General features: G+C 32.1%; 4 protein-coding genes across 5 annotated transcripts in view; 2 read left to right on the forward strand and 2 right to left on the reverse strand.

Annotated features, from left to right (window-relative positions):
- LOC113403742 (synapse-associated protein of 47 kDa) overlaps nucleotides 1-19278 on the reverse strand; it is a 241398-nt gene that overhangs the window by 144145 nt on the left and 77975 nt on the right. The gene's annotated exons all lie outside the window — the stretch shown is intronic.
- LOC113403741 (organic cation transporter protein-like) overlaps nucleotides 1-19278 on the forward strand; it is a 70908-nt gene that overhangs the window by 37281 nt on the left and 14349 nt on the right. Inside the window, exon 1 of one of the 2 annotated variants that reach the window (XM_064218113.1) lies at nucleotides 18481-18551. The exons of the other annotated variant lie outside the window; for it this stretch is intronic. The gene's annotated coding sequence lies outside the window, so the exon portion shown is untranslated. Of the gene's footprint in view, nucleotides 1-18480; nucleotides 18552-19278 lie in introns of those variants that run through there. 2 annotated transcript variants of the gene reach the window in all.
- The window catches only part of LOC113403851 (eukaryotic translation initiation factor 2-alpha kinase), a 229702-nt gene that overhangs the window by 37091 nt on the left and 173333 nt on the right, over nucleotides 1-19278 (forward strand). The window lies entirely within an intron of this gene.
- LOC135193876 (uncharacterized) lies at nucleotides 5750-13549 on the reverse strand. The gene is made up of 4 exons (XM_064218134.1): nucleotides 13351-13549; nucleotides 7087-7273; nucleotides 6621-6800; nucleotides 5750-6518 (listed from the first exon to the last, which is right to left on the reverse strand). Exons 1-4 carry the CDS (start codon nucleotides 13547-13549, stop codon nucleotides 5750-5752), a joined length of 1335 nt encoding a protein of 444 aa, XP_064074204.1.

The following is a 19278-nucleotide window of genomic DNA, read 5'->3' on the forward strand; positions in this document are numbered from 1 at the left end:
GCGAGTTTCTTGTCGTGTCTTCTTGCCGGAGGCTGCTTTCCGAAACGATGGTAGTGTTTAACTATTGACGATTCAAAAACGCTTCATCGTGAAGTTTAATTGAATAAAATACATTTGATTTGAAGAAAAGTGTTATATGTCGTGATTGGCGGTGAATGAATATATCGTGAGTAAAGTTGAATATGTCGGATGAAAATCTGCCACATGTGTTTTTACCATGATGCCCCTGATAGCCCCTCCAATTCTCCTCGAGAGGCGTGAAGGTCTCAGTCCTGCCCTGGAACATTTACAAGCTGGTCTTTTTACTTCATGATATTAGCCCGAACGATTCTTCGAAGCCAATGTGATTGAAGAGAAGAATGTTATAAAAAAATGATTAGCGGCAAGTGTATAACAAATAAATTACCTGATAATATCGCTTACATTTGAATTATGCTTAAAGAATTGCTTAAAAATCCAATGCGAAGTATTTTATTAATTAAAAATATAAATTATTAAAAAAATATATAAAAATAGATAAGGGTTTGAACAATTTCTATATTAAATCAGCGTACTATATACAAATATATTTATAGAAACAGTTTTAAAAAATTCAGAAGTTCAACTTATGGTAACAACACAAACCTTACCATTTTTCCTTTCGTGGATTTAAATGTCAAATAATCTATCAACAGTATTACTATAGAAGTCGTTATAAGAACGAATTAATTATAAAGCCTAAGTATTCTTATTATACCTGTTCATAATTCCTGTAAATATAAGCGTAATAGAGCAACATAAATTAAAGTTCAAGGTGAACCCTTATAAATCCTTGCTTCCCCAAAAACGGTGAATGTCATGAACGTAGTCTTTTATACTGTGCGATATTTTCGTCGTCTCGATGGTTTTTTATTTCAACTTTAGAGGTCACGATAAAGGCAAAGTTTTTTTTTTTTTTGGTGACATTGTTTTCAAATACTTGCACCCTTTAATCTGTTTCTGTCTTCAGTAATTTGACATTCGGAAGAAGTAGCATTGTGTTCTGATTTAAGTATATTTGAACAGCTTAGAAATAATATGAATAATATAAATTAATACGTGAAATAAAAACTCTGTTCTCCTTTTTTCGAAAATTAAGTAGACGAAGAAGTATAAAATATTGCATTACTCTGCACCATTACACACTTTCGACCAATAATCGATCACTAGCTGCATTAAATAACTAACTTACTAAGATTTAACTAGCAAGGAATGTGAATTCGCGCAAAAAGTTGGAAATACTTAGCGAATAAAATGATCTGAATATTTATGAGTTCGTGGTTTACAATAGCAAAAAAACAAGAACATACGAGTATATTCTAGGAAAAACTGTTACAAATAAACTTATTACAATTTAAAGTCAGTTCAAGACTATATTTATAAAAAGTAATCTGATATTTATTTCTTATTGATTTATTAATGTATGTATGATGATGGCGCTTATCAATTCCCATGTCAGTAGTCATGTATCATATAAATCGCCTAGGTTTTATATCGTCTAGGTAAGATAAAGCCAACCGAGATTAATGATCAATTTTCCTTCCTGTTTCATTCATCACTTGATCTCATTGTTTACTTAGGCCATAAATACACAAAAGATAACGTGTTAATTTGGTTACGTAATGAGCTTTAACTACCCCTTTTACTCTAAAAGATTACATGTTACGAAAATATTCATTGATAATTTACATTAATAAGAATGTACGTGTAATTAAATTAATTGGTAAAAAATATTTACTTGCTATGAAATGAATTAGAAATGAGTGTCAGCGGCAGAGTGGTGGTGTTCATCATAATCATCATACAGATAGATATTGTCTTAAAATCTTTATTTGCAACCGTATTTATTTGTTGCTTTGGACTTCAATAATGACCTAGAATTTAAACAACATAATAATTCTTTGGACAGGGGCACTAGATGTTGATGCGAGATACAGGTAAGAAGAAATCGAACTGACTGAACTCTTAATGGTTTAAACGACTGCGCAGTAGTAAACGGTGGAATAAAAATAAAAATATCCATACTCTTTTCCGGAAGAACTTAAGACTCAAATTACAGGAACGTGATATAAGACTTTTTTTTTTTAGGTAACAGAAGTCGATAACACTAGCGTTTCATTTGTGGATTTAATAAAAATATATATATTTGACTGGGAGTAACATCGGATTGTGTTACCGATTCATCTCGTTAGAATCTACATTCCGTACTGGGGGAATGGTGAAAACATGTCGATTCAAAGGATGCAAATATATTAAAGTATTTTAACGAATCAGATTATCCCATTGGATCAAAAAGTCGTAAAGACTATGCGACTTGTCGTCAAGTCTGTTTCGACTTATTCAAAGGGTGAACAGTTTAATACAAACGAAGGCCATGACTTATGATATTGCTTTATACTCATTTTAATTAAAGTTATTACTTATGTACGAAACTGAGATTAAAGTTATCGTAAGAAATATAATTATTTTAGTATAATAAAAATAAAAATAGTTATGAACAATCCGTGGTCTCCAAGAATCGTATACAATAGAACATTCCTCGGAAAATACTGTAGAATAAATTGTAACAGTAAACAATAATATTAAAAATGTCTATGAAAAAATATATTACATGCCAATGTTTAATACACGTTTTTTGTTTTTAAGGAAACAAACGATCTAAACAACATGCATTAAAATGTTAATTAAGTTGAACCTAAACCATTCAATTTATCATTTAGAAGTTATTAGTTGCATAGCAAGAATACGTCGAATATTTTACAATACAATACAAATATGCTTTTTTGTACACCCAAGATTAAATAACAAACAGAGATTGAATAAATGTAACAAAAGTAAGTACAAAAAACGATCTTATCAAGTGATCTCTTTCTAACTACTAAGTGGTAACTTAGTATTTAGAAAGAGATGAAAGAGATCTTCTACTTGGGTACAAGTAGAAGATTTAAAGTTGAATAAGATATTAATGAGACGAATCTATAGTAGTTAAAAAGTAGGCACATTATAATTATAAAAAATAAACGACATAAAATAAAAATAATTTGCATTCAATGAAACAATCAAGTAATATATACACTTTAAACGAAATACTAATATTTTAAAGCTGTTATTAGGTTGAGCACATCTATTTTTATTGGTAATGTCATAGGAACGCACGACATAGACTGAAATTATTTTTTTATAAAATAAATAAATAAATAAGTAAAAGGTATTTTGAGTAAAATTGTATTTAATTAGCTTCGAGTTTCCTGCCGGTCAACATTCCAAGTCCGTCGTAGCTCTAAATTTAATAAAATCCTGTAAAATTACTCAAACCTGAATGTTTAATATATTTATATAGAGTATACTTTGATTTAGATTTTTTATTTAATCAAAGATCAGACAAAGCAGTTACGAGTATTGAAGGTGTCATAAAATACTTTCCAACCCAGCATACAATATGCCTTTGCGACACTAATTTATACGGTATTTGAATGTAAATTCACTGGCAAGATATATACCCAAGCCTCTCGCCCCATTTGCTCGGCTAATAATGTTACTATTCTAATTAGCTTTCGCCTTAAACAAATTATGCTATATTTATTAATACTGAGAATTTTCGTGACAATCATTACACAACTTGTCGAAATAGTCTTGTAACAGGCTAAATTCCGTAATTTTAATGATTAGTCTAAAGATTTTCATATATGTATATATTAAACAGTAGTACACAGGAAAGATTAAAAACTTTGTAGATGACATTTATAAACATAATGAATAATTAGGGACTCAGGTATGACCCCTGAGGTACAATAGAAGTAATTCGAATAAACGAAGGTAAAATGCTCTTAATTGACAATGTTAATGTTAAACTTCTGTGATTAAGATACGAGAGCTATCGAAACAAGTGTCCCCGTACATAAACTTGTATGAAATATTTAGTCTAAATCCTATTCTTATGACGTTATCAACGAGAATTTTATAAATTTATCACAGCTACAGTTTTAGAAATATATTTTCAACACAAACTGGAATATGGTTGTAAAGAAGATATACAAATTTGTAAAGTGAGTATGATAATTTAACAGAATAAATCTATATTATAAGGAGGACTTTTTCATGACAAAATTCATCCAAGTTTATACCAATATATCTAAGGCTTGAGAAGATTAATAATCAGTTCGTATGATTTAGGCCGAGCACTAATATCAACTAAGACTTTTATTAATACAACAGCATCAGTCAAACAAGAAAATGATGCAGCAAAATATACCTCTACATCATTAACCTAAAGGTTATAAGAAAATGTTATAATAGGTGCGATGTCGCTCTTAAAATAGCAATCAAAAGAGCATTTCAAAGAAACAAAATTATTGCATATGTTCTTTGACATAATTGGAAAAAAACCGTCTGAGCGATTATTGTAAGATATATAGATTAAATTTTTACTTTTTCGTTCGATGTAACTGAATTTGTGAATTCAACCCTGAACAGGTTGATTGACAGGATTTTATGATCATTTAATTTCGCATTAATTTTTGCCAAAATAAATGGATAATGTAATAAAAATACATTATTTATTTGTATCATTAGATATTATTTAGTAAATGTTTACATAATTTACTGTATTGTTTGTTTATAATTATCGTATTGCGTATATTAAACATCGTTAATCGTTAGTCCTTTTAAATATTAACCATTTTAGGTTCTGAGCAAACTCATTATCATATAAACAACCATACTGGCTGTTAAATAATTGAACTTCTTATCATTGTTGCTCATGCTACATTCATTACATAGCATAAATAATTTAAATATACATTACTTTTAATATTAAATAATGCATGGTATTCAAGACCAAAACCTCATCCATCATTAGCGAGCCTTTCTAAATCGAGACACAAAGTACAGGTTATATGTTGGCAATACCTAACAAATACAATATTAAGAAATATATATTTGAATTCCAATCTCTATATGTACAAATTATTATTCATATTGAAATGAATAAGTTACTGCTGAAACAAACATATTTCACATAAAATTCTGTCACATGTAAATAGACATTTCCGACATTGCAGACAATTCGACATTGCCGAAACGTAAAACCCTCTCGTTAAGGGGAGGACGCATTTAGCCGTAATTGAAACAAAAGCGGACTGGTACATTGCATTGCAACACTTATTTGAAAATGCTAATTTATTTAAGTCTGAATTAGTCCAATGTATAAAATAATATTTTTATCGAACGATATTTAAAAACTGAGTCACAGACATTTCAACAATCTTAAATATAATCGCAGCAAATCAATACATCGATATTGTTGTTTACAAAATAATAGTATTGTTATTCATATTATAAACATAAAATTAATTTATATAAAATAATAAATGACACGTTATGACATTACAATCCTATCTATAAACTCGTTAATACAAAGCGTACTTTGTTATCCTAATATTTTAATAACATAAATTACTTGGTAGCCATCTGGGTAGGTATCCACATATATTATACAGGCAAACAGTAAAGTATAAGTAAGTAAACCATACATAGTATTGTTCTGTTCCGGTGTGAAGGGTAAGTAAGCCAGTGTAACAGGCACAAGAGACATAACATCTGAGTTCCAAAGTTGGTGACGCATTGGTAATATAAGGAATGATTAATATTTCTTCTTTTTCTATGAACAGCGATAACCGTACCATAAGGTGCCTATTTGTCAGCCCGCCTACCTATATGACATATAAAAACTTTATTGTATTGTTTCACCTGGCCTTAGTTTAATTATTTCGGGATTACTCGGATCACCGTTACCTCTAACTATATAAACTGTCCTAACTCCTCTTAAATCATCAGCATTATTATTTCCTTTATAGACATACTTATTTCCATAATATTTATTATTATATGTAAATTTATCATTGTAAGCTTCATTTGATTTTACATAATTATAATCATTATAATGAGTGTTACTGTTGCTTTCAGGAAATTTAAAGCCTCTTATTTTTCTATCATAACCTTGTATTTCCGTTACACTGTCTTGATTACTATCAGGAAATTTTAACACATTAACATCTCTACCGGAATTAACATTGTTTTCATAAAAATCTTTATATTTATATAGATCATTATTAACATAGTACGTGTTACTATTTTCAACAGTTTCCGGAAACATCCATTTCGTATTAAAATCTCCAGAATAAACAAAGTCTTGTGATATTGGGTTATTTTGTATACGTCGTTGGACTTTATCTGTGCCTTTTGAGATTTCAAGATTATAAGAGTTTTTAAATCGAATATTATTATCTCCATAAGGAAAAGCCAAACCGTAATTCTGTTGAAGACCTTGTTTATCACCTTGATAAGGATTAGGTTTATGGAAACCATAATTTTGAGCAGGGTTAGGATTATAAAATCCATAATTTTGCGGTTGACCTTGTTGATAGAGACCATAGTTCTGCGTAAGTTGGTTATAAAACTGTTCAACATTCTGCTGTCCTTGCTGAGGTGAGTTAAAGAACCTAAAAACAAAATCTCCATAAATTACAAATTCCAAAATTATCTTAATTATTTCTTTTATTTATTGATTTAAAAATAGGCTTAGAAATATTTTGAAGGCATACCTGAAGAAACCTCCATTATGGTTATTTAGATAATAGACGAGTTGTTCCGGATCAGTAGGGCATAAGGGGTACGCGTAACGACAGGAGGCCGTGTTACCGTTCGATGACATCCCCAGAAAAACGGCCCGTCCAAATACAAAAAGTGGATTCGAACTTATACCATTATAAGCCGACAAAAGTCTAAAACAAATGATAATTGTTAGTGGCAGATAAAACACTCTCCTTTAAAGTACTTTACTTACTAAATCAAAAAGTTGCTAAACAATAGAATAGTTAACCATACCAACGTTCATTTTTATCATTATCGTTGTATTATTGATAAGTATATAATACATTAAACTTTGAACAAGTTAATAACACTGTTTAAATATAATTTGTTTATAAAAGCATCGTATTATAACTGTGTTGACAAATCTATATGCTCTTTATCATAATTTACTTTTTAAGATACACTCAAATCACTTACGTTAACAATGGCTGTATTCCCGACAGCGTCTGTAAGATTCCCGAGCTGCCCAAAGCTCCTCCACCTGCTGCTTCACATAAAAGTCGCGGTACACACTGTTGATCGTCATACAACGCTATGGATGTTAATGCACCTGTTACTGCTGATAAAGCGTCAGACGCTATAGAAGGTCTTTGTCGTGGTGGTCCTAATAAAACGTTAATAATCACAGATAATACAAAATTAAAAACTTAATACATAAGTTTAAACAATCAATGTTGGAAAAGACTTTGTCGTTTAGCGCTTGATTCAAAGTAACAGCAAAAATGTTCACCAACATTAAAAGTATAAAAAATTGGTATATCAAATATATTTTAAGAAACATTAATATTAGAATTTTTATAATAATTATGATTTCATAAAAAAGGAAAATCACTAACATGCCATGCCACATTTTATCTCAGCAGTTATTAAAAACAATGTTATTATATGATTACTATGATTCTTAAAAACGTAAATACATGTTGTACTCACTGTAATAATGCTCTCGAAAACCAGAATTCGGTAAACCATTATTATGCGCTAAATCAGGTCGAATAGGTAGGTTTTGTAGGCCGTAATATTGCTGCTTAGGTTTCCTCTTCCTGCGTCTCCTTTTTTTTGAATCTTCTTTATTATAATCTTGAAAATTAACAAAACTGTTTTGTTCGTTCTGATCAGAAGTGACTTCAGAATAATTAATGTTTGAGTCATCTTTGAACTTCACAGTCCCTTTATAGAAGTGATCATTGTTACCTTCAAATTGTACTGAACCAAATCGAGCTCGAGGGATGGAATCATTATGATTAAAAATTTGTCTGAAATAAAAATAGGATTATCCCATAATTGGTATTGCTTGAACTATCAACCTCAAGTAATCCTTCAAATACTTACGCTAGCAATTCTCTTGGATCATAGCTTGCTATAGTTTTATTTTCAGGCGCTTTACCAATTGCAAATGTTAATATATGCAAAAATGCAAATGTTGTAATGAATCGACCCATTATTATGACTTATTCCTGCAATTGTTAAATTTTGCTATTAACAAAAACAAAACAATTTTATAAATTAAAAACACATTTGTAGTCATTAAAAACGCAAGAAGTTACAATTTCCTTTGTAAACTAATTGTCTTAGTTAAATTGTTCTTTTCAACAATGATTATTGTAAACTTTACACTTTCTTTGATTAGACAAATATGTTCTCCTAAACATAAATTAAACAAATAATGACAATTAATTAGTAAAATGCAATGAAGAGGTAGCATATGCGTTGTGGACATTGCTCGATTGGGCGTTACAGACATCCTGTGCCGTGTACTTGCGACGAAAAGTGCACCAAATCCATTCAGCTCAACGTCCCGTTCCGCACTGATTTATTAGGTAACCGGTGAACCGAAGATTCCCTTAGTATTGTGTTACTTAACATACTAATATAAATAAAAAAACTATCATGGATACTTTAGGAAAAAAAGGTGAATCAAATGAAGAATTTAACGTAGATCTGATTGTTTAAATATGACCGGTATGCTTATTTTTGCTTTTTTATTTTATTTTTATACTATTAAGAAAATTCTTTGTTTTTTTTATAATTGACTAATCTTTTTTTTTTCATTGAACTAGAAGAATTTGTGTCTATTCAAGGTTTTATATATCACCCAGCAATAGTTAATTTATTGTATCACAAAGTTTCACAAGTTTGCGAAGTATTTACTGCTGGTTTGCTAGTATTATTATTAATTATAATTAATTTATTAAGTTCATGTTTTCGATGTTCATCAATGCTAAAATTCTTATTAAAAACGAATCTGATAAAATTAAAAGATTTTAACACTATTGATTAAACTCTACTAATATAACGTGTATATTCGTTTTGAGTTTAATTAACAAAGTTTAATCACCATCTAAGAAAACAAGTCCTTATAAAAAGCATAACGTAAACTTACCTTTGCAAAGTCCGCACACTATAAGTTCAAAAACACAAATGTCGCAAAAATTTCACTCTTCCGTGAATATAGAAAGTCGTATGATATCATTTGGCGTTTCTAAATATATAAACGCCCTATAAGGTACGTGTGTGTTAAGATTAGGCGTACAACAGGATATATAATAAAACGTCACAATAAGCACATATAGGACTATACTATTATGGTTATTAGATCCTATACCATAAATTCTTTGCACAAGGACCAATTTTAGGTCCTTTTCTATTCTTGGTATATCTAATTGATATTTTTGGTATTTTTTATGTTGTATTGTTTGTTGACGTTAATGTAGTACTTTTAAAATATAAAATAATTAAAAATGTATACAGTAATGTAAACAATGTAGTATTTCTAATACATAGTTAATTTGTGTTAAGCAAATAATTTAAATTTAAATGCTTAAAAAACTAAATTGATAGTGCATGGGTATCTTAAATTATTTATATAATAGGTTTTAAACGAGCAGGAGGCTCGGCTGATGTGACTACCACCACACATGGACATCTGCTCTTGCACGTGAATTATAGCCTTAGTTTTATTAAACTTTTGTATCGATTTGATACTACAATATTTTTATGTGATTTTAGTACGTTAAGTTTCTATACCTGATCTACCTCCGGTCTTATGTCGGATTGCTGTCCCCTCGGATTATAGGAGTGAGGTAATTGGGAGTGAACGTGCGTCATTGACATAATGCCAGCGTAGGCACGAGTAGCCACTGCCATGAAAACAACCTCCCTCCCTCCTCTAGCCATTTATAGTTTCAATACTGTTTATGTATAGTGTCTCTTCTGAGTAACCATTTATTATGATGTATACGCATTATACCTTTTGTGAAATATGTTTCCTTTCAGTAAGAAATTACTATCCAAAAGACCTGGATTCTTAACGAATGTAGTATCAATTTATCTGCAAATATGAATCCTATATATATCAATATATCGGTGTAATTAACTTAGTTGAAACGATACTGTATTATTTGAAAATGTTTATATGATAGCAAAAGCAGTTCGTGGGACGACACTTGTGGAAAATCAACATATTAGTATTGTGTACAGGGGGAAATTAAAAATCTTGAAAATATTGTCATGGTCATTAGAAAATATCATAAGAGCCAATCTGTCTTTAATTTAATTTAAGTTATAAACCCAACATACAATAGTTTATACCGATTCAAATATATCTTATTGCCTATACAGCAGAACAATTCAGATTGCTATTTGAATTGGTATAATTTATGGCCTTAGCGTTTGTTCAAAGTTATGCAATTCTTGTGTTTTCCTCGTATAAAAAAAAAATAAGAAAGTAAAATAGTAAAAAATCTGGTATATACTTTCAGGAACAATTCAGTAGGCACGCTAGCTAAGTAATTGTAATGACGTCTTTTGGCGTTTACTGTCAAATATTAACGTCGTAACTTATTATCATTATTGTCGAACAAAAGTACTTTTTAATTCTTTATTTAACAGATAATTTTTTTGAGATACCCGACATAATATTATGATCACACTCACAAATAGAACCAAGCCTAACTGTTTTGGTTACTATTTATCGAGGTACGTGTAAACAATTTAACTTCATATTTTTTCTATTATTTACCCTATTATTATTTTACGCTGCAACAAATATAAATCGCTTACATTGTCAATGCGACGCCGACCTTGGGAACTAAGATGTTATGTTCTTTATGCCTGTAGTTATACTGGCTCACTTTCCTTACAAACCCGAAACACAACAATAGTAAATATATAAAGTTTTCTTGTGATTACTCAAAGCTAAGTAAACTTAGTCTAGTCTCAAAGTCAAGTAAGCAAATGTCTCATCTTGTAAATAATTAATTGGAGTCTATTCGCGGCCAATTTTATCCGACACACGCACGTTTTTTCGCGACATTATCGCTGAGCATAGAATGTTTTATTAACACAAATTAAAGATGTTAAAACTCAATAGTGATTGACCATGTATTTGAACCTGTGTTTATTATTAAAAAATATAAATATATGAAGCATTTGAAAAATCGGAAATCATAAACAAAAGTATTATGAAAATTAATTAATACACTTGAAATAAATAAAACATTGAAATAATTGTGATTTAATTTTAGGACAGTTTACTAAACACCATAGTAAGTAACTGAGTAATTATTTTGACTCCTATAAGCCCTTGATGTACCAAAAAGTGATGATATATTTAGTTAATATAAAAAGTGGGCAGACCAGTTTACTTTAGTAACGACATTAAATTAGATCAGCTTCACATTGACCTTGGCTATTGTTTCAACACACACCGGTTCTTAGTTTAAGATCACATTGGGCAATACTATTTGATGTGTTGGTGAATTATTTTTAACTTTCAAACAAGTTCAAGTTAAGTCAGATTTTAATCATCCGATGACTGACTTTTGGACTAATTTCGTTTATTTATATATAATTAAAATTGTTTAATGATCTTTTATTAATTTCGTACGTTGTGAACTCACAATCAGAATAGAACATTTTAAACAGGTTGGTGAATTCACACCACTCGTCACAAATTAACCCTCGATATTTTAAGCGATATTTTTTTAGTCATACACAGTTGAGGTCATATTTAAGCGATCGTTATAACCATTATGTTTAATATTATTGCACACTACCAATAAATTCACAAGCCTATTACAAAATCGTAGATTATTGTGAAATAATGTAGTCTGTGTGAACTCATCACTCGCAAAACATTTTATATTTTCAAAAGTACAAATATTAAAATAACCAATACAAAATAATTATAATTAAAAAAGAAGACTGCAAGGAATATAACAAATTTATAGCGTTAAAAAGTAGCACAAATTGTCTATGTCAATTCTGATTGTCTTTGAGTAGTATCCATTATATTGGACGGTACACCGGAAGGCTATCTATGAGTAGTATCTGACTAACTAACTAACTGAGTAAATAGTTTACTTCAATGTGTATGATTTGGATTATTATGTTAAGATAAATTCGAAGTTAGAATTGTTTTTGTTTTGTTAGTAAATTGTTTTAAGTAATTTAAATTCTTGTCTTTTTTTTAATCTATTCCACTTCTGTACGCTAAATGTTGTGTTATTATTAATAATATCAAAGACAACTAAAATTCTGACAAAGTAAAATATAAGAAATAAAACCAAGAATTAATCTAACATGAACTATTTACGACTTGTCTCCTGCAATCTTACATATGATATAATCATGAATAAGCAATTCATAAATCAAGTGATATTTCTTTCCAATTTAAATTATTAATTACTTACTTTGCGTTAACAGCCATGAGATCTGTGTTATTTTCCTCGTGAATTTAAATATGCTGGCTCATTTAGCCTTCGTATAAAATCATGTTTCGAAGTTAAATAATTAAATAGTCAACCATATGGTACATACGTATATTCTATTCCAACCATAACATTAGAAAAGCCGAATAAACAAAATTTGACAGCAAATTGACGCGATACCGTTGGTGCTTGATCAGCTTGATTAGTCTATGATATTCACGATGGATATGCAAAAAAATGAAAAAAATGATTTTGAACGTCGACGAAACTGTTATCGGAATTTTGAAGTGTAATAGTGTTGTATTATAAATGAAGATATATTAATCATAAACTCTTAGTACACAATATCACCGAGTCATTACTATTCGCATGAAATGCGTAAATCTAAGGTTTGTTCATCTTTATTCCTACTTTGATTGGAATAGGCTATAGTAACTGCCACTCTTAGCCATTCTAACTGTTTGACTGAGTTTTTTGTTGTTTCACTTAGTGTTCAAAAAATTAGATAGTGAGTCGAGACGTCGCTTGGAATTGTCCTTAGAAAATGATCGCGAATATCCGACATATGTTCAACTTCTAGATTTTTTAGATAAGCAAATACGTGCTTGTGAAGCGTCGAGTCAAGGATCAATGCGTAGGGTGTTGAATGTTAAGAGTGCTAGCGGGAATAAGTATGTTTCTTCTTTTACAACCGGATTTAAAAATAATAATGAGTGTGTAATGTGTTATTCTAATCATGAGTTGGATAAATGTCCTAAGTTTTTGCATTTGTCTCCGTATAATAGATCGAAAGTGGTAAAGCGAAATAAATTGTGTTTTTTGTGTTTATCAGGTAATCATGTTGTCTCTGAGTGTAAATCCAACTTTAAATGTGACAAGTGTGTAATGTCACATAATAAACTTTTGCACTTTAAGCAAGATAGTGTGAATGAGAAAGAGTGTTCTCGTATTCATGAAAACGAAAGTGGTGTACGGCGAGTGTCTGACGAGTGTGTGAATGCCAGCGGAGAACAGGCTGTGGTGTCCCTTAAAGGCTCTGTGTGTGCGAGCTCGGGAACACTTTTGTTGTCCACTGCCGTGGTTCGAATGAGGCGACGTGACGGCTCCTGCGAGATAGCTCGCGTGTTGATGGATCCCGGTTCACAGTCGTCGTTCGTAACCTCTAGTTTCATTCGTCGATTAAGCTTACCGATTCGGCAGGTGTGTGTGCCAGTGTGTGGTCTCAGTGTGTCTAATGTGTGTAAGGCAAATGATGTCGTGTCGTGTGAGATACTACCTGAGAATAGTGATAATAATTCTCAGATTGTGTCATGTTTAGTGTTAAATAAAATTACGAACTTTATACCTAATGTTTATGTTCCTATTGAACAGTGGGATTATTTAAAACCATTAAAGCTTGCCGGTTCAAAATTTCATATTCCATCTAAGGTTGATATTTTGTTGGGCGCTGAGGTGTTTCCCTCTATCATAAGAGACGGCCGTGTCGTAGGTGCGTGTGGAGGTCCCTATGCTATCAACAGTGTGTTTGGTTGGTTGGTTATGGGAGAGGTGAGAAATAAAAATCTAAAGAACCTGCAGAAGGTATCTATGTCTAATTTTATATCTGATGAAAACCTCGATTCAATTTTTAAAAGGTTCTGGGAGATTGAATCCGAACCAGTTGTCGGTTCTTTTTTAAGGCTGGAGGAGAGGCGCTGTGAAGATCATTTTGTTTCAACTCATTCTCGTGAAAAGAATGGGAGATATAGAATTAGATTGCCTTTTAAAACTGTTCGACCGGACTTAGGTAATTCGCGGGATATCGCTTTGCGGCGTTTATTAGCTTCAGAAGGAAGGTTAAACAAAAATGAATTATTGAAAAGGGCATATAGTGATTTTATGAAGGATTATTTGGATTCGGGTCACATGGAATTGGTTAAAAATAATTTGGATGTTCGTTATTGGCTTACCACATTCCACATCATTGTGTTATAAAAGAGTCTAGTTCAACGACTAAACTACGTGTTGTCTTCGATGGTTCTGCGAAGTCGGGTAATGGTGTGTCGCTTAATGAATGTTTGTTGGTGGGGCCTAAGCTTCAGAAGGATATTGAAACTATTCTTTTGAGGTTTAGGTTACATGAGATAGTTTTTGTAGCGGACATAAAACAAATGTTTCGAGAAATATTGGTTAGCGAAGATGATAGGGACTATCAGTGAATTTTGTGGCGAGATTCATCGTTTGATTCGGTTCGTGAATATAGACTTCGAACGGTCACGTATGGCCTCTCTTCTTCTCCGTATCTCGCAATACGGACTTTGCATCAGCTGGCCTCTGATGAAGGGCACAATTATCCAAATGCTGCTAAAGTTCTAGTTAACGATATCTTTGTCGATGACATCGAGAGCGGAGCAGCAGATTTGAAGTCTGCACTAAGATTAAAGGATGAACTCATAGCTTTATGTTCTCGTGGGTGTTTTGAACTTCGCAAGTGGGCAAGTAACAATCCTTCTGTGTTGATTAATATTCTTGAATGTGATAAGGAACTTAGTGTGAATTTTATTGCAGCAGAAGATGAAAGTGTCATCAAGGTGTTGGGTGTGCAATGGAATCCACAAAGTGATGTGTTCTACTATAATGTTAGACTCGATTCGTGTGAATGTACACGTACAGTATTATCTCAAATTGCTAAGTGTTCGATCCCTTAGAGTGGTCAAGCCCAGTCACATTGTTTGCTAAGTGTGTGATGCAACAATTGTGGGTGCGTGGTTTATCGTGGGATGAACCTTTACCAGTTGATCTTAAAAACGTGTGGTTACAATATACTAACGAGTTTTCAGTCTTGCCGAGTGTGAGAATAAATCGATTAGTATCGACGAATGCAGCTTCGATTGAGCTTCATGGGTTCTCAGATACTTCTGAGCGTGGTTACGCTGCTGTTGTCTACTTTCGGGCTACTGCTGCTAATGGACGCAGTGAAGCGTATTTACTTATGTCGAAGTCTCGTGTTGCACCTCTTAAAAGGATTAGTATACCACGGTTGGAGTTGTGTGCTGCAGTAATTCTATCTCGTTTGATTAAATATGCTATGAACGTATTCGAAGATAGAATAAAGATCGATAGAGTTTTTGCGTGGACTGATTCTACTATCGCTTTGTCCTGGATAAAGAGTTCATCTCATCAATATAAAACTTTTGTGGCTAATCGAGCCAGTGAGTGCCAGTGTAATGTTAGTCCTGAAAATTGGTTTCATATTGCTTCGGTTCATAACCCCGCGGACGGTGCTTCACGAGGAATGTTAACCTCGGAGTTCCACTTTTCTCTCGCGCGCAAGAACATTTTTTTCTTTTTAAGTCACATGCCTCTAAAATAACCAGTCTTAAATTGTGAGGAATTTGTACATTAGCAACTTTCCATTGAAGTAAATTTTTTTGAGATGGAATGGTAACAGTTTTTCTGACCTAAGGAGATACATCATCCATTTGGGGAGAAGCTAATTCTTGCGCGCTCCTCCAATGCGGGTTATGTAAATGATAAACAAAAAAGGGTCTCTTACTGACTCCCATGGCCCCTATCCCACTCGAATCACGGTTGATATGGTACTTGGTATAACTATCAGGTCGCATATGATATGGTGGTATTAAATACTACCTACGCTGAGCCGAGTTGGCCCAGTGGTTAGAATGCGTACATTTTAACCGATGATTGCAGGTTCAAGCCCAGGCAAGCACCACAGAATATTGATGTGCTTAATTTGTGTTTATAATTCATCTCGTGCTCGGCGGTGTAAAGGTAAACATCGTGAGGTGTCTAATTTCAACGAAATTCTGCCACATGTGTATTCCACCAACCGGCATGGAGCAGCGTGGTGGAATATGCTGCAAACCTTCTCCTCAAAGGGAGAAGAGGCCTAAGTTCAGCAGTGGGAAATTTACAGGGTGTTAATGTTGTATTAGAAACTAAAAGTCTATTAAAGTATTAAAAAAAAAATCCTCTTCTGATCTCTTACACTATATAAACAATCAAAGTAGTGTTTACAGAGATTTGTCACGCACGTTTTAAGCACGTTTAGGCGCCTACAGATAATATTTAGTCTCGTCCAAATATTTAGTTTAAAGCGATTAGAATTTATCATACACAAATGATTAAAATCTGTATTTACTTAGAAATGTAGGTCAAAATATATATATTTATAATTCAATTGAAATAATAATTACCTTGTTTAATTTTACTAATTTTAATATCTCGAATTGTAATGAAAATATAGGTACCATCTCGATTTAAATTCAAACGATCAAGACATCGCTTACGATGTCCTCATCGATATTCGGACTTTGTTGGGCAAATTCGATAATCCTTATAGTGATTTTTCATGTTTACGAAGCTACTAGTTTGACGACCTCCGTGGTCGAGTAGTGTGTACACCGGGTTTCATGGGTATGCCACTCCGAGGTCCCGGGTTCGATTCCTGGCCAAGTCGATGTAGAAAAAGTTCATTACTTTTCTATGCTGTCTTGTGACTGGGTGTTTGTGGTACCCTCTTTACTTCTGGTTTTCCATAACACAAGTACTTAAGCTACTTACATTGGGATTAGAGTAATGTATGTGATGTTGTACTATATTTATTAGAACATCATTCGAAATTTTAATGAAAATGCGCGTTTTCTTCCCCATTTCTTGGCGTAAACGTCACCGTGTGTAGGAGGGTTTTCTATATCATATAGGTGGACTAACCGTCATAGCGTCGCGTCATGCGTAAGCGATCCTGTGGTTTGTTAACAATTATCCCAGACTGTTAGGGCTCACCAGGTAATCTTGGCATCGACGACTCCGACAACCAGCACCCGTTTTGTGGGAAAAATTGTGTTTTTTTCAGCGAGACAAAGATTCAAGCGAAATATAGCGAGGGATAAAAGGACCAATAAATCTCTTAGAGTACGAAGTCACAAATAAAAAAGTAATTAAGAAAGACTATTAGAATTCTTAAAAATAAACTCACGACTTATCAGCGTCAACTGTCCGTCCTTGCGAGAAGTTGCTCATTATTATGCTACAGGTGAACACTCGAGCCATTCGTTCAACGATATACCCGGAAAACTTTATAGTAAGGACTAATCACAATTTATTGAGTGATTATAAGCAGATGACATTGGCGCAATATACTTTTTACCTTGTAATTTTTATTAGAGGCGCCACGAATATTCGGATACTACTCGATATTCAGCCGGCTTCCTAATTATGAAATAATCTAAGCATCGAAAGGAAAATAAACTAGTACACAAGCAATACAAAGTAATTCACTTTAGGGATTTTATATTTCTAGAGTTTTCTAGCACGAGCGCAAGATAATCTTGAGGTCACGGGGGATGCTATCTATTACCCAAAATATTTAGTATATAAAATATAACGAAATAAAATAAGAAATAATCACACAGGATATCAAAAATCATCGTAAGATAATATTAGTGAATGAGCATTGATGTGGCGTGTAAGTATGGAGGAATTGAAAATTATACGTGTAGAAAGCGAATAATGGTAACTTTTGGCAATTTTTTCGACAGCCATCTTCAACAGTCTCCCATTCGATAAACAATTAGAAGCTCTCCGCTTTCACAGTATTATTAGCTTTAAATAACTTTTTGAGCCATTTTGAGCTAACCGCTATAGCCATACCTCAAAGACAAGAAAGTTCTGCGGTTGGTGCCACATCCAACTCTACTTTGATGGTGATCTATTAGATGTGGGATTCATCAGGGTTCAGTTTTATGACTAGTCATATCCCTCGGCACAAACTGGCGCCGACTTTTCGCCGTCGAAAGATAGTCTCAACACAGTTAAGATAACTCAGAGAAAGTTTCATTACCGTTTTTATCGTATATATTTTTATTCGTACCTATCACAGAAGGTTGCCTTGAAATTTAATAAGTTTCAAATTAATTAAGATATCCTACTTTAATATCGTTTAGAGTAAAATCCGTCGAAATATATACTTCTTTAAGGACTTATTTAATTCCATCATTGTCAAATGACGAATTGGACGTTTAGATGTTAGTCAGTGATATTAGTTTAGCCGCAGCAAAAACACAGGTTTGAATTGAAAACGACTCTTTAGCTCAGTGATTGTGTTGTGGCCGGATTGTTCGGAAGGCTTACCTCTTTAATTGTTACTTCGTAGTGCTTAATATTTTATTTTCCGTAAGTATTTTTTTTATGAAGTTGCAAAATCGTTTTCTTTTTTTTTGTGAATTTTCGCTCAAATTTATTTATTATTTTGTTTCGCTCTCACGTATTACTGAGTACTAAGTAACTATCACACATATTTTTTCTTTATTATATTATGAATTAGAATCTAAACTTAAAATATGTTAAATTAAAATATATTAATAGATTTTATGACAAGATAATATAATTAATACAAAAAAGACACAGTCAAATTGCACCTTTAAAAACGTTTCACTCTGAATATTGTTGTCTGATGTGGGTACATCACATATTTATTTTAAGTACTTAGTGATAACTTGATGGTGTAACATTTTCAATAAATAAATAAAAATGTCGACCTTATGTACATACAAAAAAATATGATTAGTCAAAAACGATGACGTATTTTTATTCCTATTTGAAGTACATATACATTTTTAGATCGCTCAGATTTTTATTTTCAGACTAACTTTATACCTACAAATACGACCCATTCTGCTAAGATATAAAATCACTAAATTATAAAACTGGATGCTTTTTAAGTGTTGTATATTGAGTATGATAATTCTCAAACACTAAAGATCTTTCTTTGCAAACTTTGTGATCTACATATAGGTCTTTTAAACCATTATACTAAGGAAAATAATACACTAAATATTCATATAGCTGGATGTTTATTGCTTCAATTACATTAAGATAAAAGTTTGTATTCGCTTTTGTT

This window comes from Vanessa tameamea, chromosome 20, assembly GCF_037043105.1.
Source record: "Vanessa tameamea isolate UH-Manoa-2023 chromosome 20, ilVanTame1 primary haplotype, whole genome shotgun sequence".
In the NCBI taxonomy this organism is placed as follows: domain Eukaryota; kingdom Metazoa; phylum Arthropoda; class Insecta; order Lepidoptera; family Nymphalidae; genus Vanessa; species Vanessa tameamea.